The sequence below is a fragment of the Leiobunum rupestre genome, chromosome 4 (assembly GCF_980474605.1).
Source record: "Leiobunum rupestre chromosome 4, qqLeiRupe1.1.hap1, whole genome shotgun sequence".
Classification (NCBI taxonomy): Eukaryota; Metazoa; Arthropoda; class Arachnida; order Opiliones; family Sclerosomatidae; genus Leiobunum; species Leiobunum rupestre.
Window position 1 is genome coordinate 41,909,166 of NC_143387.1, and position 19,587 is coordinate 41,928,752.

The following is a 19,587-nucleotide window of genomic DNA, read 5'->3' on the forward strand; positions in this document are numbered from 1 at the left end:
GCCACAAAATACCACAGGGTATATGGGGAGATACTCATTCCAAGTAGCGTTATGGATTCCTGATACGATTGAAAACGAGTTAAAGTTTCAAATTGGAAAATAACTATACCCACAAAAACAAACGGGGTGTTGTAGAAGTAAATTTTATGTTCCAATTCAACAATTCACCATCATATCTTAATAATAATAAAAATAATAATCAGCTAGGCTAATACCACAGTTCCTAAGTAAGTTTTATTTTTACTATAAAGCGTTTAATTTTTCAATAGAACTTGGCATTTCGGTATTGTTACATGACAGTTCCAAAGACAAGTAACAAATCGGTGAAAGTTGTCAGCCCTCAGCCACGTTATGGTTTATATGGTCGATCGTTGGCGAAACAGACTATAATTAAAAACGTAGCATTGCGAGAATAAGAAGTTTCATACTAATGTTATTATGCTACTTTTGATGTTATCTACATGTAGCAAAGCTGAAACCCAGCAGTTGGCAACATCCTTTTGGTGTCATAGACGTGTCATTTGATACTCGGCGCTGGGGTGGCGGAGTGGTTAGCACTTTCGCCTCGCAGCGAGAGGAGCCGGGTTCGATCCCAGCTTGTGGCACTGGGTGAGAACTCGGAACAACTCCTTCTGCGTAGAGTTTGCAAGTTCTCTCCCCACTGGTTTAAGGGGTTTTCCCCCGAGGTCTTCGGTTTCCCCTTCCATAAAAACTTGTCGAGGTAATAGTTAGTGTAGGGAGCTGTTGGCTCGTTCGCGTGGCATGCAGGGCTTGCTACCACCCTCCTACGCATTGTAACCCGGCCACCTGAATTAATGGCTTCAAAAGTCACTTGATGACTTAGGCCCAAGGTGGTGCCTTGGGTATTAGCCTAGCTGATTATGATTATGATTATGATTATTTATGGGCATTTTCTATTTAAAAGGGAAAAGTTATTAAAAGACATAACTCAGATAATAATACAGACTAGCAGAAACGAGTCTAAGTGGCAATGCGTCGCCACGCTCTTCCAAGGTAGCGTCTATGACAGTGCCGTATTAACCCCGGGCCAGGTCCCTATAGGCTTCGAGCTTCTTTAGACCCCTCAACTTCCCCCTCCTAGTTGTGATTCATGGGAGCCTGCTTGGCCCCTGTTCTTAGTGGGCAACTAGTTTTCAACCTAGTCAGTCTTATGGACATGTGGCTCTATCCCAACATGATCACACCTCAAATTAGAAAACAAATGACTAAGCCTAGTCGTCGTAATTGTTACCATCAGGGCCGTCTTTACCTTCCCTCCTGAGCTAATAATATCAGGCTCCCTTTTTTATAGGGCCGGGTCTTTACAATTAAATTAATAATAATCAGCTAATAATTATAAAAAAGTATTAAGGGCCAGACGGTACCCTACCGGAGCTCGGCGCCATACCTACCCCAATGCATGGCCTGGTTACCATGGAGGCAGTGGCGGAGGTTAGAGCAATGTCAGAAGGCCCACAATAAAGCTCAAACCGGGAGCCGCGGGTTATTGTTAATACGCCACTGCACGGGGGAACGCAAATCAGTGTAAAATTAGAATAAAATCCAAATATTAACTTTTTATAGCTTCTATTTCATCCAGCATAACCCTCTAATATATTCCAGTTCAATAAATTCTAATATGCGTAATTTCGTACCATTAAAAGTCTACTAGCTGCTAATAAGCTACCTATCTAGTTTTCGACAGCAACCAACAGAGAGCTTTAGCGAGAGTTTTCGATCGTAAATATTATTCGCTAGCGAAACGGGTATAGGTGGCGCTGCCGTCGCTACCCCTGCAGCTTGGTTTTCCAGCGTATAGTGGTGATCCAAATCAAAACAAATCCAAGAAATATGGCGGTTCACATTAACGCTAGAGGTGGGAGAAGTTGTGCGGTCCCTTTTTGCAATAATACTGCGCTTAAAAAACGTAAAACTGAAGAAAATAGTTAAGAACCAAAGCCAGGATTATCATTTCATAAATTCCCAAGTTGTAAGAAACTTTTAAATGTATGGTTAACAAAGATAAAGTCGGGGAAAAGGCCTAGTAAGTGGGCTCAGATTTGTAGCGCCCATTTTACAGCTGATGACTTCTTGGAAAGAAATGGTGAGATGCAAATAATATTAATTTTTTTAAAATAAATTAATCGAAAAACTCATCAATAGATGGTAGATCTGTAAGAAGACGTTTGAAATGTAACACCATTCCCTCCCAAAAATTGCCATGTAAGCCAATTAAAGAATCAACCGAAGTTAGATTAAAAGAACGAGCTCAACGTTACGTAAAGCGTTCTAAAGGTATTCTTATTTTATGGTAAACTTTTGTGAAATAATAAATAGAATAATAACACAAATTTAATTTTAAATCAAGCAGTTCTATGTTCAACATCACCAATAACAGATTCCATTGCTCCAAAAGTTGTTGAAAGCGCAAGTGAACCAGCTCCGGATGATAAAGTTTTTGTCATTATCAAACTTAGCTATGCTATCTGAAGTAACAACTGAAGCTCAAGGAAAGGACCAATCTCACAAACCATCTAGAGTAATAAATGCGTCTATTGGTGTTCAAGTTTATTTGGACCATGGAAAGTATTTTGCTGGGTCAAGAGTTGGAATTTCAAGCAATGGAATGAAAAATGCTGATTTTGTGTCTCTTACTGGCATTGGGAAAGAACTATTTGAAAGCCTTTCAAGTGAGGTTTTAGGGCTTGAAAACCAGAGCAAGCTCTAATTTTCTAATGCCTGTAAAATATAGGGTGCTGTTAACCCTAATGAAGCTTAAGTCAAATTTGACATTTGACGCTTTGGCTTCAATATTTGTCATTTCGAATCGAACAGTTTCAACATATTTCAAAAGAACCCTTTGTGCCCTTGCTGAAGTTTTGAAGAAATTTATCTTTTGGCCGGATATGGAAAATATCAGAAGTAACTTTCCTAAATGTTTTAAAGAGTTTAATAATACTCGCATTGTGTTGGACTGCTCAGAAGTACCTATGATGAAGCCCAACACATTTCACGACAGAGTGGCAACCTACATCCATTATAAAGGAACTCACACAATAAAAATTCTCATTGGAATTTCACCTTCTGGCATGATCACGCTCGTTAGCGACCCCTGGGGTGGAAAAGTAAGCGACAAGGAAGTCACCATTGAGAGTGGGGTCATAAATCTTTGTGAACAATTTATTGATGGAATTATGGTTGACAAAGGTATGCATAAAAGTGTAATATGCTAAAAAAATATTTTAAAACTCATTCAACTTAAATTTAGGCTTCCTTATTGAAGATGAATGTGCGGCCAATGGCATAGCTCTACACACCCCTCCATTTTTGAGAAAAATAACAGTTTAGTAAGGAAGAAAGTGTAAAAAATCAAAAAAATTGCATCAGCTCGTGTTCACGTGGAGATAGCCATTCAAAGAATCAAATTATTTAAAATTTTAAATGATAAATTTGACCTTGATTTAGTTCCCTACTGTGACGAAATTCTGAAGGTCATATGTGGATTAGTAAATTTACTAAAACCAATTCTAGCAGATGATAAATTTGATGATTAAGTTTAAATCTTATTTAATGACGATGATGATTATTTTATTAATTTTTATCAAATAAGTTTAAAAATCTTAATTGATCAAATTCATTTTACTTTTCTTATATAATACTAATTGGCACAGTACAAAATAGGAACTTTTTTGTTTTAAAAATCACTTACTCTTGACTAGTAATGGTAAATATAATTTGAAATAAAAATTGCACAATTTGACTATGTTTTGTTTCAAATAATCTTAGTCTCTTTGAATATCAATTAAAAGATAGATAGCCCTTGGGAGAATACAAGAAAAATGAGCATGTTTTTATGTTTAACACATAAAGGCCAAGCTGAATTTGTGCATAGTAGCTTCTACAATCGTTAGTTGGTAAATAAATTCCGTCTTTTCCAATTTTCAAGAAGTTAAATTTGTTTTGAGCGACAGCATCTTCAATTGATATTTTCTTCTTAATCTCGAGTAATTTTATCTCTCCATTTTCCATGTATAATCCATCTGGACTAAAAGCTAGAAATGGATTATTTAAGTTAATTAAGAGGCCATATTCCAATACTTTTTTAAGCCACGAAAATTTGGCCCGAGCAACTTTCTCCATTTTGTTCCCATTTTGATCCTTTTGGGCTTCCTCTAAACATCCGTTCTCCTTCTTCTAAGGCTCTTGGCTTTTCCCCAATGTATTTCCAAATTTCAACCATGGTGAGATTCACTATTATGGAATAAATAAAGGTTAAAATAGGATAATATAATAGAATACCAATTAAATGTTAGCATACCTTTTTGAGATGTCATCTTTTATTTGAACAATATTGCTCCAAGGCCTATTCTAACAATGTTTTAAGTAAATCCAAAAGGACTTCAAATCTTAATGACAGTATATAATTAGAACCAAACATTGTCTTTAAACTTGACATTCAATCCTACTTACCAAGAAAACACTAATTCGCTGTTAAAACGTATATAATACCATATCATCAGTAGCACACCACTATTTGCTGAATGCTGATCACCACTATACAGTTACACGCAGTGTGGATAGGGGGCGCTGCCGGAGTTTTCGTTAGCGAATTGCTTTTGGTCATTTGGTCGTTTTTTTATCTTTTTTTTGGGATTTTTAGCTATTTTTACAATGATCTTCGAATTTAATGCCCTTTTTGAAATATTTCATGGTTGATTTGGGCAAAAATAAATAATATTACATGGCGAACTTTCGAATATCTCTCGTTTTTGACGTTTATTTTTAAATATTGGAGAATTTTGGGTGGTTTATGGCGTTTTTGACTAGTTGTATCGCAGAATAAACATTTTAATACTTCAACATTTCATTCGATCCCAAAGCCTATGGGGTTTTACCCTGAGCGTACACCTCCTGATTATTTCCAAAATCTAATCATATCTCCCCCGTCATCGTGCTACTTTAACTACGTTTAAAGTTTTGAAGTATTTGAACAAAATTTACGTGTCACCACCGAAGGGTTTTTGAGTAGTTATAAATTTAAGATTGGTAACATAGGAACGAATATTTCGGCGAAATCCTTCCCCATACGAAGGGAGTTTGTTATTAACTACATCTGAGTTTACTGGACTTAAATTTGCATAATGGGTAATTATCTACTTTAAATAAGTGGTGCTATTTTAGTTCCTTTGGGGATTTTTTATTTAAATAAGAATATCCTTTTTTTCAGCTAGGATGAAAGACTACGTCAGATCACGTGGTTGATTGACGCAAAAGAGCTCAAAAATTAACGGGGGAAGCCCAAGAGGAGGGGATGAGAATTTTGTTGCTTGAAAAATCGTTAAAACTTAACGGTGCAAATCCAGATACAGTTGTAGCTTTCTAAGCACTAGGTTTTGTTTCCATTGAATAAAAATTGGCTAAAGGGGTCAGGGAGTCCGCTTTACTCTATTTCTGATAGACCTCTTTACCTAAAGCCCGCAGATAGAAACTGCCCGGCCGCGAATATTAAGGTGGGGGCCGCAATCTATCTCTGGGTCAGTGCGGTCTGGCCCTTTTACTTGAAGCTAAAACATGGAACTTCCAAATATACCCGTACTTTTAGTTACGGCGAATGTGGGATCTATTTTTCAGGATGTAAGTATGGTTAATTTTATGGAAATATCCTTAAGTATTTTTTCGAAGCTGTTACCGTTAGCAACAATTCAACATATCTTGAAAGGCCGACACGCCTAATGCAAGGCTTAGCATTAACCCAAATTTTCCAATCCATGCTTTACCAAGCCTTTGCTTTGCGTTTTGAAATTAATGATTTTTAATGAAATCTCATTTCGCTGATAATGGTGTCCTCTAAACCAAATATAATAACGGTAAATAAGTATTAGCGCATTATTGAGATTTTTGTTTAGATATGAGTTAGAGGCTGAACACCACAACATAGATGATTATGCTCACCTATTATTTGCCTAGGCCAAAAATGTAAAAAAAAACGTTATTTTAGTTGCAATAAAAGTGTGGGGTTTCTCACCATAGATAATGGAATTGGACCATTTGTTTACTAATGTTCCATTATACTTTGTTACTCAGCACTTGATATTGCAATTTTAAATTGAGCTGTTGATGTAATGAGGAAGTCTGTTTTCATTACTTTTTATAGAAAATTGCAATGATTAGGAAAATAGGCAAAAAAAAACATAGTGCAGAATTTACTAGTTGACTTTTTTTTTAAAATAATGCATTCTTATTTAATTCATAATTAAGAATTTAGTTGCATATTCTCTGTACTATTAAATATATTTAAATGTCAATAATTACATTTTTATAGCCCGATTTTTTGTTGAAAACCTGGGTTAAAGAGTTTTTATCAGTAAGTTTAGGTTTTATATTTCTTATTCTTCCAAACTTTGGTTTCATAATTTTTAAAATCTAATATTAGACAGTAAAGAAGTTTCAGCCTCACTTTCTGGCATTACATTGTCAAGAAGTTGGAGGAAAAAACTATGAAGAATCCATGATATACGTTCAAGATTTTGTCAGGTATCTCTTCGCTTTCAACCTCAAATACCATCCCTTGTTTAAGCTTTATCATCCAATATTCAATTTTTAGGTAATGCAAAATTTTATTCCCACTATTTAAGGACACTTATGGCCAGTGAAGAGTTAATGAACTTTGGACAAGTCCGGGTATTTTTAGATGAAGACTACAGCTGCACGGAAAAATTTACGGTAATTTATGAGTGAAACATCAAACGTCACTTCAGTCAAATAAAATCCGTAACAATTTTAGGCTCTAGGAAATTTATATTTTGTTCACAATTCAGTGGAATCCGTTCAAATATTTGACTTTCAAGGTAATTAAATTGGTACTTAAATTTTATTATTGAGATTAAATTTTTTTTTCAATAGAATTAGTATTTGTACCAGTAGTGGGAAAAGAGGTTCATTCTGGTAACATTGAGAAGGTCACAACTAAAGAAAAAGCCAAGTTTCCTAGAGAATTTTTTCCTGAGGTAGATCGAATTTATTCCACTTTTATAAAACATTTGCAAATTGTTTAATTTTATCAGAAGCTAATTAATAATTACCCCCTCCTTAGAACTGTTGCTCTAGGGTTGATGTGCAAATGGTTTTTCCCTGGGGATTGTTGTGAGATTTTAGTCCAGGTTGAGGAAAAATAATGAAAAACGGGGTCAGGGATGGGATTTATAATAATATATTTATTTATATATAATTCATGTATAAAAACTGAAAAATAGTGAATTTTGAAGGTTAGCTTCTGAGATATCACACTTTGAACTTCGAAAGTGCAAATGCATGAGTTATGAGTAATTTTCATAAAGGTGCTTTTGCACATAAAAGGTGGATGCACACATAAAGCTCGCAAGCGAATTTTAAGCATGCACGCATGCGTCGTTTTAAAAACCAAGCTCGCGCTCGAGCAAGAGAAGGGTGTGCGAAACTAGGATTTTTTCTAATTTTGCGTCTCTTCGCGTGTCATGCGTGCAGCCACCTTTAATGCTGGTGTTAAATTTCAAGCATTTTTTACTTGGATTTATTATTAAGAAAGTTCAAAGTTGTAAATACTTTCTTAATTTGTTAATTTTAAATTATTAATGAAGCAAAATTATTAAATCAATTTTAAAATTAAATTTTGGAAAAACACACTGAAATTGACACGAAGTTAGTGCGAGTGTCTTAATCTATAGTTTGCAGAGTAGTTTAACTTAAGCAAGTCTACAAGCTTGTGATTGTGTCATGAACAACATAGGGTTTTTTTTATGTCCAAGCTACAAATATATTAAAAACACACGGTTGTTACATTACAGGAGCTATAAACTTAATCTAAATAGATGAAAAACAGTATGTAAGCTACTGCGGATTAACTAGTAGTTTATCTCATTCGTTGTCATGAGTGAAAACGCTTTTTTATTCTCAAATTTCAGAATCGAAGAGAGTTTATAATAGCTTATTTTATTTTCTGATTCAATAACTTTTGAAAGCATATTAATTTTTAAAATCAAAAATTAGCTGGTGAGTGAGGTTCTTGGATGTTGTTACTGTGAAGTCACGCACCGTGTTAAGTTGATATGTGGTTGATATAATCTGGTTAATAATATTTTCACATGGTTATAGTTCCTATAATGGCATCATTAGTGCATATACATTTATTAATATGATTGTATGAAACGATCTATTAAGCCAGGCTAAAAAAATATATTGTTCATATTTTTACCTACATGGGATATGAATATTTCGGTGATACCGCCTACTAGCAACTAAGTCTTAAACGGGGTATGCTGTACACTTGTTGGTCGGTCATATATAAGTGTATTTATATCAATACCTATACAGTATTGATTTAAATTAATGTAGTGAATTGTACATTTGCTTGATTTAATTATCATCTTGACTACAAGATAGTCCGCACATTCAATTAGTAATTAATTAATTATCATCTTGATTAATTTAGCCTTTCAGTTTTCCCATGTGGTAAAGGCAATAATTTATATATACTTACGGAAAATGAATATGTTGTGGCTGATTTTATAGTTGCTCCCAATACACCACATGGTCTGTGAGTATGCTGCTCCCAATACACCACATGGTCTGTTAGTATGCTGCTCCCAATACACCACATGGTCTGTTAGTATGCTGCTCTTAATACACCACATGGTCTGTGAGTATGCTGCTCCCAATACACCACATGGTCTGTTAGTATGCTGCTCCCAATACACCACATGGTCTGTTAGTATGCTGCTCCCAATACACCACATGGTCTGTTAGTATGCTGCTCTTAATACACCACATGGTCTGTGAGTATGCTGCTCCCAATACACCACATGGTCTGTGGGTATGCTGCTCCCCTGCTCCCAATATACCACATGGTCTGTGGGTATGCTGCTCCCAATACACCACATGGTCTGTGAGTATGCTACTCCCAATACACCACATGGTCTGTGAGTATGCTACTCCCAATACACCACATGGTCTGTGAGTATGCTACTCCCAATACACCACATGGTCTGTGAGTATGCTACTCCCAATACACCACATGGTCTAAAACTTACATCTGCCAATGTAATTGAAACACACTCTTTAGAAATTAGACTGCTGTTTTCCTTCTCTAGTAATTTGGGAAACTACATTTTCCCTGCATATTCATTCTCACTGACGAGGAGTGTACCCGAGGTGTAAATCACCGATTTTGATGAAACTCGGGGGGTATGTAGACCTTGGGGTAATATGAATTTTCACCAAGGGAAAAGTTACGCTGGGCTTCGGTTTTGCTATGGCAACCAAAAATGTTTTTGACAACTTAAAATGAAAAAATCTACAGTTAAAAAAGCATGGGATTTTCTCGGTTTCACAGGGGGGCTACTTGATGAATTTCACCCAAAATTGTTCAAATTTAGCATTTTAGTTGAAATTAAAAATTTTTATTTTTTTGGGTTTTCTTATCTACTTAAGCTTTCCCCAATAATATTAGAAAACTTATTAGTGTTTCAATTTCAATAAACAACCCTTCATTTAAATTTTGTAACAAAATTGGATAAGCCTTCATACAAAAGTCCTTAACTAGTGCTGGGGGTGTTGGCTATAGAAAACTTATTTATTGTACAGATGTGTGGTAGCATAAAAATTTAAATTTAGCCAATTAGACTAGCTGTCAGCTATGGTTCCGCATATACTTCTATGTTCCCTCAGTTTCTCTTTTGAGATTTCAAATGATCAGGGTTATGAAAAAGCCTGTGTGCATGAAACATTCTGGTAGGATTGTCCGCCCTTTTGCAAAATGGCTGACATTTTCAAAACTCATGTAACTAGAAAATTACCAAGCTGAATTGAACAAATCAGAAGTCATTCTTATTCTACATGTCATACCTATCTCCTGAAACTCAAAAATTCATAAAATAACTTTACATCACATAAAAAAAGGGCAGGGGCGTGGCCTCTACTTTTTCCCAGGGCAGAGTTGTAGTTCACTCAGAATACTTATTTGCGATGCACGGACTCTTACGGTGTCACAGGCAGGTTGACTAAATATTCAACACCCTTTTGTTTTGTTTCCTATCTTGGCATTGCCATGTGCTTTTAAAATGGTTTTTGCCCCCGCTCTCATGAAAACGTTGCCATGCTTCTGAATAGGTTAATAAACTGCCATTTTTATTGTTTTTTATTAATAAATTTATGAAAAATTATTCAAATATTGCTGATTTTCCACCAAATTGTAGAAAATTTAATTTAAGAGGGTAGTATTAGGTTATGTGCACTGACTTCTTAGCATACCCTAATGGTCCTTTTGACATCCCAATAAAGAAACTGAGGGGACATCAAAGTATGGGCAGATATAGTTGAAAAAAGTAAAAAATAAAAATATTTGTACGTACGACCATACTTTTCAGGGGGGGGCATGTGCCCCCCCCTGGCTACGCCACTGCATTGTCTCCATATTGTAGTGGCTATTACCACTAATTTTTTATATCAACAACATAGCTAGCTCATGGTTTGAGACCCCAAATTGGAGGAAATATTTTTTATTTAGTTTTATAGAACTTGTTGTTTTTGATTACAAAATGTGTGAAATTATATTTATCTGCCTAAAAAAAATTTAATCTAATTTACTCTTTATCATAGAAAATTTTAATTTACCTCTTTTAAATCCCAAAAAAAACTAATATAAATTCATTTTATAATAAATATAACACATTTTATAGAAATCATAAAAAATAGGGGAATAATTCATTATTTGATTTAAGTACAGACTTAAAAATTATATTTTTATCCTAATAGTCATTCAGTTTTTGTGACATCAAAAAAGTTGTGTACTTTAATCTCAAAATTATCTCTGTAAATTTGAAATCAGCTTTAATATCCCAAAATTCGCGTTGAAATTCTATAAAAAAATTATCCTAAAAAAGTAGTTAAAAATTCCAGAATTGTGATCAATTACAAATTTTCTAAATCAGTTGCTTAACTCATGTCTGCCCATTTACTAAACAAACAAATTAATGATAAGCATGTAGTGTTTTGATAAATGACAAATAGGTATGCACCAATATGGGTACAGCCGATATATAGGCTATTCGTGGCCGATAATATCGGCTGATATTAACAAAGTTAATAATAATAATAATAATAATCAGATAGGCTAATACCCAATGCACCATCTTAGGCCTAAGTCATCAAGCGACTTTTGAAGCCTTTAATTCAGGTGTTATCTATCATAACCGTAGTGTACATTATAAAATCATTGTAAAAGACGGTTCAGTACACTGTCAAACCATTTTATTATATTTTTTCATGAACAAAGTTTGCAAGAGCATATCCGAATGTTTCTTCTCATTTTACATGATACATATTTTCTATCACAAATCGAATATCGTGGTTTTTTTTTTGTTTACACTTGGTAACCTCCTGTCTAATAAAAGGTATGATCTAGCTTCTCAAGTCTGGCGCGGCTTATCAAATAAAATATGAGAATTTTCTTATTTTTAAATGTGAAAAATATTTTTCTAATTGGCCAATATCGGTTTCGCTTAAGCCGATATTAGAAAAATAGGCCAATATATCGGTTACTGATATATCGGTGCATCCCTAATGAAAAACTAAGCGTTACAAAATCATCAAAATTTAAAACCCCTTTATAAATTTTTTTAATTTTTTAAGAATTGTAGCAACCCATTGCTTTACTAAAAATAAAACATTTCATATGTCCAGTACTTCTTCTAAAATTTTTGTAATGGTATGAAATCAAAATTTGAAATACAGTTTTTTTTTTTAAGTGTAAATGGTCCAGGAAAGGATTTATGAGAACAAGATGGATTCTCAATGGAACAACGTTCGACCTCATTAACATCCATTTATTTCACGATGCCTCTAATATTGTGGCAATGGAAACAGTAATTTTAAAACGCATTTAAGTTTCTTTCGTCAAATTTTAACTGGACTTTTCTTATTAATGTAGTTCCCATCATCTTATACCAAAAATAGGCGGCATGCATTCGAATATACTCTAAGGAGATTCCAAAATGATAATTATGGGAAGGTGCCATTTTTTATATTTGGAGATTTCAATTTTCGCCTCGACACGCCTGGCATAATCCATGTAAGTTGAGCATTTAATTATATTATCTCTTAATCTAGTTAATTTTTTTATTTATACAGAGATTGACTAATAAGGCATCACCAATTATGGTGAAAAACCCTAAAAACGGCGAAGTAGTTAAAGTAATGTACCGGGATCCAACCAATGAGAAAAGAGTTCTTTTAACTCTTGAGAAAAAAATGTTTGAAGTTGAAAGTCATGAAGATATATTTTTGAGGAATTCCCAAAAATGGGTAAGTACTTAAATTATCTGGAAACTAAAACACTAAGCTATTCACTGATATTTTCATGTAGTAATGGTAGTTGATGTTAGTGTAGTGATTAAACAGCATGACCAAAAAAATAACTGCATTGGTTTCTGGTGGTTGGAATGTTTATCTTCATTATGACCTAGTGCACTAAGTCGCCAGTGTTTGTAACTTGGTATATAAGGGAAAACTATTCAGATTAAGGTAGCTATTGTATGGGTTGAGATTTCGGTCGGGACTGAAGCAAGGAAAGAATGAAACGACAAAAATGAGGTCATGTTGGCATTTATTAATTACATTTACCAAAATGAAAAATAATATATTTTAAATATTTGATACTGAAAAATTATACTTTGAAATTTGAAGTATAATGAATATCTACATAAGTGTACGCTTATAACTAATTCTTTTTTCAATCTAATGTCAGTGACAGACTTAAACTGTTTCCTTGATTTAACATTTTCTATTACTGTTTGTGTAATAGGATTTTATATAAAATATTCTATGCCACCAGCTTTTATAAAGATAAAAAATGCTTACTGAAATAGCAAAATTGCACATACTTAGAAGCCAGGGCTCCTGGCTGGGTTTATTAAAAAAAAAAGGTTGGGATCTTGGCTTTTTACTAAAAATCATGAGTGTTTTAGTTTTTTTTGTTTATAAAATAGCTAAAAACTAATATTTCCAAAAATAAAATTGTATTTAGTTTCAACTATCCGCATCATATTTTAATTCTTTTTACTTAAATTACATTATTGGTTGATGGTGAATGATAAAATACAGTTTTGGAATTGATAATTAGTTTAAATTAAGTTAATTTACTAAAACTTGATTTAAACCAAAGAAACCTGCAGTTTTAGTTTTTATAAAATATTTCCAACCATGTTAGAAACAAACTGTCTATATTTAATGATAAAATTAATTGACTGAGGGATTAAATTTTTAACAGTATCTTCCAGGTATAAAAGACATCCCAAATGGAAATAAAACTAATATTTTTTTATGTTAGAGAGCTGTATGGAAATAGATTTTTATCATTTACTTTGATACCCAAGGGTAGGGATGGTTTTTATATAGAACCTAGGGGTTTCAGTCTGTAAAAATTGAGCTGAAACAAATAACCTATGACGATACTAAACTCAAAACCACAACATATTACTAATATGATATTAATGATCTTACGGGGACCCCGACCCTGACCCGGTAAGTCGGGGATCCCCGGGTTTTTAACCCCGACCCAACTCGGGTCGGGTTGTTAAATTTTTTGGTCGGGTTTTCCAAATAAAAAACAATTGAATAAACGCCCGAGCGAGCGCTTAGCTACAACCAAAACGGAGAAGGACGGCGCAAGCCACCAGCCTATTCTCTCAGCGACTTCTCTCGTTCGAAAGTACAAAGGTCGTGTCACACTCGCTAGGCTCTCCTCTCGTTCGCCATGATTTTGATTTAGTTTTTGGTTTTAGCATAAGTCTATAATATTGTTCAATAAGTTTGTCACTTTGGGAAAAATTGTACTGAGAGCTAGTAACGAATTGACGTCATCACAAGAAGAAAATCTACCCCTAGTGAGACGGTATCAAAGGTTACGTGTGACGCGTTAGCAAGGGGAATATTTTACTGAGACCTAGTAACGGAGCGACGTCATCACAAGAAGAAAATCTCCCCCTAGCGAGGCGCTGTCAAAGGCCGTAATGCAGTGTCTTGTGAGTAGCTCTCAGTAAAATTTTTACACGTGAAGAATAGGAAGTGTCACACTTATATTATACAATTATGGTTGAAGCGACTACTCTCGTGACTTTTGTAATTAAAAACCGCTTAAAAATTAAAATTCAAAAATCCCGACCAGACCCGGTTTTCCGGGTTTTTTTCTCTCCGCGACACTGACTCAAATGTCACCTCGTACGATCACTACAACATATAACATGGTTTGCTTTTAGAAGTCTTATTATCATACTTCCCAGTGATTATAATGGAATGAAGAACCCATAGATAGATGTACATTTATGTATTCTAAGTATATCAAAACCTTCTAAGCTTAATCTAAATACTGGAAAACTAAAAATTCATTATTACTCTTAGGACCTATTCGCACAAGCCAACATTTTAGCCTAACTTTTAATATTATCAATTAGTTTTGTGTAATAAAAACTTGGCCAACAAAAATGTGTATCCATCGTTTGCAGAACAGTTTTTTCCATTCACACAGAGCAACTTGGTTTGCAACTTCAAAATGTTGCCTTGTGTGTATAAGCCTCTTTAATCACCACTTAAAAACTCACATTGGTGAAGTTGTTCAAGCTGTAACTCAAATATCAATGATCTGGGTAAACTACCTATTCCAAAGGGCTAAATTTTTGCATATATTTTAGTATAATATTTTCGGTTTAAGTTTATAAGGCACTGGAAGAATAATTTTTTTCTTTTTATTAAATTGGATAAATATTTAGAGTATGTGTTTCTTTTTTAAAGCTTCAAGATTATGACAAAGAGGTCCAATCGTTTAGAGACCACATTTTTGAGTATCAAATAAATTTTCATCCCAGGTATTCACTTTAAAAGAAAAATAGTTTAAAGAAAAATAGTTATTTAATAGTTGTTATCCCTTGATTAGCTATCCATTTAGGGAAGATGCGGGTGGCGCAACATCCTACATGCGAACGCGATGTCCATCTTGGTGTGACAGAATTCTTCTGAGCAAATCAGCCAAAGCCCTTGTGATGGTTTGTTTTCGTATCTTATTTCCTCTAAATGTCTTGCACCCTAGTTCTCATATTCCAAAGTGATCTTATCTTTTTATGATAGAATCCTGAGGAAAATGAAAATTCTCAGGTGGCTTACCAATTATTAGGCGCATCGGTCTGCATGGGAGATCATAAGGTTAGTAAATATCTTACCTTTTTGTTAAAAACTTACTGCCCTCAGTAGCTGAGGCTGCTTAATACAAAGTGCATATTATCATTTATTTAAAACGATTTAACCTGCTAGTTGACAGGAAGGATCAAAATTAATACATTACCATTTTATTAATTTAAATTGAATGTGGAAGTTTTTTGTCCAACGTTTTTAAATATAAGCTTGAAGCTCCTTACTGTTGTGTAGCACCATCTTCAGCATAGTCGAAGCAAAAACCTTCCTCATTCCCTTTGCCTCAATTTTTTTCTTTCGGAGATAATGTTTTTTTTATTTATAGTGCTTCCATTTGAACCTAATCATTTTCTAACATATTACCATATCTTTTTGTCTTTAAATTGAATCTAAATCCAATGATGTTCTTCTACGTGGACAATATTTCTGTAACTGGACAGCCTGTATTGCTAAGCTTCAAACTCCGCCCTATGGCAGGTAGGCCTTCTCGTCCTATTTCCAATCCTCCTAGCCCAGAGCCATTCCCAAAAACCTTGTGTCGAAGAGCTATATCAACCCCTGGCCAACTCTCTATGAATTTCAACAAAAACAATGTATCAAATTATTGTCCAAATGGTGACACTTCTTCGGAAACTAGTAAAGAACTTGAAGCTCTTAACAGAGACTTCTGTAGAAAGGAAAAACCTACCCATCCTGCTGCTCGGAGGGTAGTCAGTGAAAGCGCGTTTCAAAGTCACGAAAGTTATTTTAAGAAAACTATTGATAAATTAAAACTTAATGGAAGCCCCTTTAATCTTAGTCGAAAATCTAGTAGATGTACAGGCCATCATTCTTCATCGTCGGAAGAATGGTACACTAATAATATTAATGCAGAAAAAGAGGACGACATTGATAATTTGCAACCCAAAATCAAAGAAAGTGGGTTGTTAACCAGTTCTTTAACTAGTGACAGAGAAGGTCAAATTGATGAGCCTCATATAGGCCAAAAACACACTCTTGCTTCTGACATTCAATCACAAAACTTAGAATCATCAAACAGTTTAAGGCCAAACACAGAAGTCAATGTTAAACAAAGTCCCAAAGTGGAAAGTGTGGCTTTTGAAAGCTCCCAGAATGAAGTGGTTTTAACAGCTTCTACCACAAGTCCTGTTTTGTCACAAAACCCAGATTTGAACTCTGTCAGTGCCAATGACCTTGATTCTTTGAGTGCCCCATCCTCTAGTTCATGCAAAATGGGAACCTGTTTGAAGTGTTGCTCTATTTTGTGATTTATTTTGAAACTCGGATTGTTCTCACACTTTGCAAATGTCTTGTTTTCTTCCAATTTTTTGCTCTTGAGTTTGAAGTTATTTAAAATTCTGCAAAATTGTTATTTTTGCATGTGAGTATTCATTTATTTTCTTACTCTTACTCTTACGAGCACCATGGTCCATATGGAGACCTAAAACATTTCTATAAAATTTTGTAGTTTCATGCAGAGACATTTTCTGCCACGTGTATTTTGGCTTTATTAACACGGGCATATAAGCAATTTTGTTCAATGAAGTGAAGCACCTCTATATCTTTTGGTCACTCCTTCAGTAAATCCTCACTGTATTGTTATTTTGAAATTTCTTACTATACCTCCACAAAAATTGCACTTCGGCCAACCCTTTTTGGCTTTCACATATCTGCAGGTAGACTGTGATAGAAATGTTTCTGCATTGACTTCTAACCGGACGGCGTTACTTAAGATGCACTAAATTTTGAATTATGTCAAATGCACACTCTAATCGTATAAGTTAATCTAATTGCATGATCTGAAATTAAAAGCAGAAATTTAGTAGTTTTAGTTATACAACTACTACATAAAAAAAATTTATTATGATTTGAAACAATTTTTTCTTTTCTTTTAGTAGGAATGTTGTAAAATAAGAGTACTTTTCCTTGCAGCCACATACCCATTCTTCTATATTAGACAGTAACAGATTGTAAGAAAACTGACTGTCTTACCTTAACAGCGGCTGCTTCACCTTAACAGTCATTGCTTTTGTATTATTGCCCAAAGTACTCTACATTATGGGAGTAAAGGGGGGAAGGAATGTCTGTGAATAGTACGCTTTTTAATAAACAATCTAGTAGCCAGTAATTGGCTGTGCATGATTTTCTAATGAAAAATATGCATATTTTTGGAAATGATTTAAGTCTCTTTTATTGGGCTTAAGTTAACCTCTAATAAAGAATGGTCAATTTAGAATTTAAATGGAAATATTTTAATTTCTTTCTTGTAGACACCCAATGTGGGTCCGGATACGGGTCTTCAGATGGGCTTTGTTCTGTTTCTCCCCTCACCCATCAATGCCAATCAACCTCGAGTATTTCGTCCTCGCAACCTACACAAGCTCTCGGTGCGTCTTCTGTAGCCAGTGACACTGTTACTCGTTATATTCACGTGAAATACCCTGGTTCTCCTGTACGTATAGTCAGAGAAACAACGGTTTAAAAAGAAAAGAAAAAATGGAGAGTCTTAAGTAGTCTTTTTCCATTTTGCCAATAAGTATCGCTGCCCTTAGAGGGATAATTTACTTTAAGTTGGCATTTAAAGGTAGCTTGGGGATTCATATTCCTTTTGAAAAAAGGGAGAACCTTTTGTTTTAAGAAAAAAATCCTTTTTGATGCAAAAGTACAAAAACGTGTTCTCTGAGGGAAAGTTTGCGGAGGTCATAAAATTGTTTGTGCCCTTTTCCTATGTACCTGTTTTCCAAAATAATGGTACATGGTATGTGTAATATTAATTTAATAATTTTGTTAATTTGGGTGGTTATAAAACAGAATTCAACCATGTAGAAGTTTTAAGTAATCCCAAATGTATTATACTTATGGTTTATTTAATTTATATTTGTTATTACTTAGGCAACTGCATGATATTAGTCGTACAATGTACTTCAAAAAAATATCAGTCATTATTTTTAATTGCGGGAAAAATCTACACTCCATAAATATTTTTTTAAGCAACTTTTTTTTCTAATTTTATATATTTTATTCTTTCTTCCGTGGGTTAAAATTATTTAAATTATTATTCTTTATATGTAATCTATCTACATACTCACTTGGGTTGTAATTTTAGACTAGGTTAGACTTTTTAATTAACCTAATACCTAGGTTGTGTTCTGATTTTTAATATTATTGGGAAGAGAAATGCTAGAACTTTCTCCTTAAAAAGGTCTTCGCTCCCTGCCATTACTCTAGGCTTTAGAACATTATGAAAAGAATAGTACAATTTATGGCCTATGCTAAAAAATACTACATAATATACAATATAAACTTAAAAAAACATGTGAAATATCAAAAAAATTGTGGAAAAGTTTTCAAATTATAGTTTAAACTAATACCTTCATTGTCAGTGTATATTATACATCTTAAGCCCCCAAAAGTTTTGGCGTTGTATTATGTAAAGTATAATTTAATTTTATACTTTGCTATTTTTGGAAGTTCAATTAAATGTTATTGTAAGGTTTTTCATCGTTTATGGTGATATGACGTTGCCCCAAAATTTATATAGTTTAGCTTTATTTGTAGTATACACTCGAGTGCCAACCGTAGTTAAGATAATGAAACAAAAAACCCACTTGGATGTATTTTAGAATATTCATGCTCCTGCGAAGTAGTTATCAATTTGCTCGTGTGTTTCAAAGTTTGTAATATAACACGTATATTAATAATTGTAACTTAAAAAATGGGTACAAAGTATATAATAATTACCAATATGGTCAGTGTGTATAAATTTGTGGCGAAAAAATATGCAACTGTTATTATCATCTTTAATTTTTACCAACAGAGATTTTTTTCTATATTCAATAGTGTTATTGGAGATCAAGAATGATTATTTTATACTTTTTTTTTATTTGAGCTAGTACTGAATCTCCTTTAGTTAACATTTCACTGGTTAAAGAGCACTTGAAAAGTTGAAATAGACAAAATGGTAGATTATTAGCTCAATCTGTAACTTTATAGCAAATTAAAATTTGATGTATTGGTTTTTGTGGTACTGGTAAACCCCCCACCGCGTGAAATTGATTGAATTGATATTGTAGATATAAATATCTTGTAGATTTCATATTTGTAACTTTATTTGCTGGTCAAACTTTCAGAAAGTTAAGTTTTGCTCCTTTTTTTTATAGGTTATTAGATATTTTACATATAAAATACTGTCTTTAGTGTAACAGTATAATTATGGCATAATTAGTGTCATTTTAAGATACCATAATTGTGTGTTTGAAATTTTAGCTTCACCTACTTAGGAGTTTAAAATCTTTCTAATTTAAAATATCAGTATAAAGTTAACCCAAATTTATATAAAGCAATATATTAAAGACTAAAAAAAAGTGTATT

At 33.7% G+C, this 19,587-nt stretch overlaps 2 protein-coding genes and 1 long non-coding RNA gene across 8 annotated transcripts; 2 read left to right on the top strand and 1 right to left on the bottom strand.

The window, feature by feature from the left end:
• Positions 1-1,757: 1,757 nt before the first annotated feature.
• Positions 1,758-3,557, top strand: LOC149947851 (uncharacterized). 2 transcript variants are annotated; one of them, XM_090172144.1, is made up of 5 exons: positions 1,758-2,104; positions 2,164-2,295; positions 2,369-2,690; positions 2,836-3,207; positions 3,269-3,557. In XM_090172144.1, exons 3-5 carry the CDS (start codon positions 2,447-2,449, stop codon positions 3,346-3,348), a joined length of 696 nt encoding a protein of 231 aa, XP_090028270.1. In that variant the 5' UTR covers positions 1,758-2,104; positions 2,164-2,295; positions 2,369-2,446; the 3' UTR covers positions 3,349-3,557. The 2 variants fall into 2 exon arrangements, with proteins under 2 accessions (XP_090028270.1, XP_090028271.1); XM_090172145.1 differs by having other exon boundaries at positions 2,372-2,690.
• Positions 3,558-3,853: 296 nt separating this feature from the next.
• On the bottom strand, positions 3,854-4,605 carry LOC149947852 (uncharacterized). Of its 3 annotated transcripts, none has more exons than XR_016480613.1 (4): positions 4,471-4,605; positions 4,319-4,406; positions 4,099-4,251; positions 3,854-4,040 (listed from the first exon to the last, which is right to left on the bottom strand). It is a non-coding gene; the product is annotated as an uncharacterized LOC149947852 (long non-coding RNA). The 3 variants fall into 3 exon arrangements; XR_016480612.1 differs by having other exon boundaries at positions 3,854-4,045; XR_016480611.1 differs by having other exon boundaries at positions 3,854-4,052.
• Positions 4,606-4,881: 276 nt separating this feature from the next.
• Positions 4,882-19,069, top strand: 5PtaseI (inositol polyphosphate-5-phosphatase A). 3 transcript variants are annotated; one of them, XR_016480330.1, is made up of 15 exons: positions 4,882-5,145; positions 5,228-5,634; positions 6,323-6,364; positions 6,434-6,534; positions 6,636-6,723; positions 6,785-6,848; positions 6,904-7,007; positions 11,781-11,897; positions 11,963-12,103; positions 12,163-12,336; positions 14,821-14,894; positions 14,963-15,071; positions 15,154-15,228; positions 15,657-16,597; positions 17,487-17,626. XR_016480330.1 is itself a non-coding variant. In XM_090171854.1 (15 exons), exons 2-15 carry the CDS (start codon positions 5,572-5,574, stop codon positions 17,696-17,698), a joined length of 1,401 nt encoding a protein of 466 aa, XP_090027980.1. In that variant the 5' UTR covers positions 4,882-5,145; positions 5,228-5,571; the 3' UTR covers positions 17,699-19,069. The 3 variants fall into 3 exon arrangements, 1 of the variants encoding a protein (XP_090027980.1); XM_090171854.1 differs by having other exon boundaries at positions 15,657-15,693; positions 17,487-19,069; XR_016480331.1 differs by lacking the exons at positions 4,882-5,145; positions 5,228-5,634; positions 6,323-6,364 and having other exon boundaries at positions 6,605-6,723.
• The last annotated feature ends 518 nt before the right edge of the window (positions 19,070-19,587 follow it).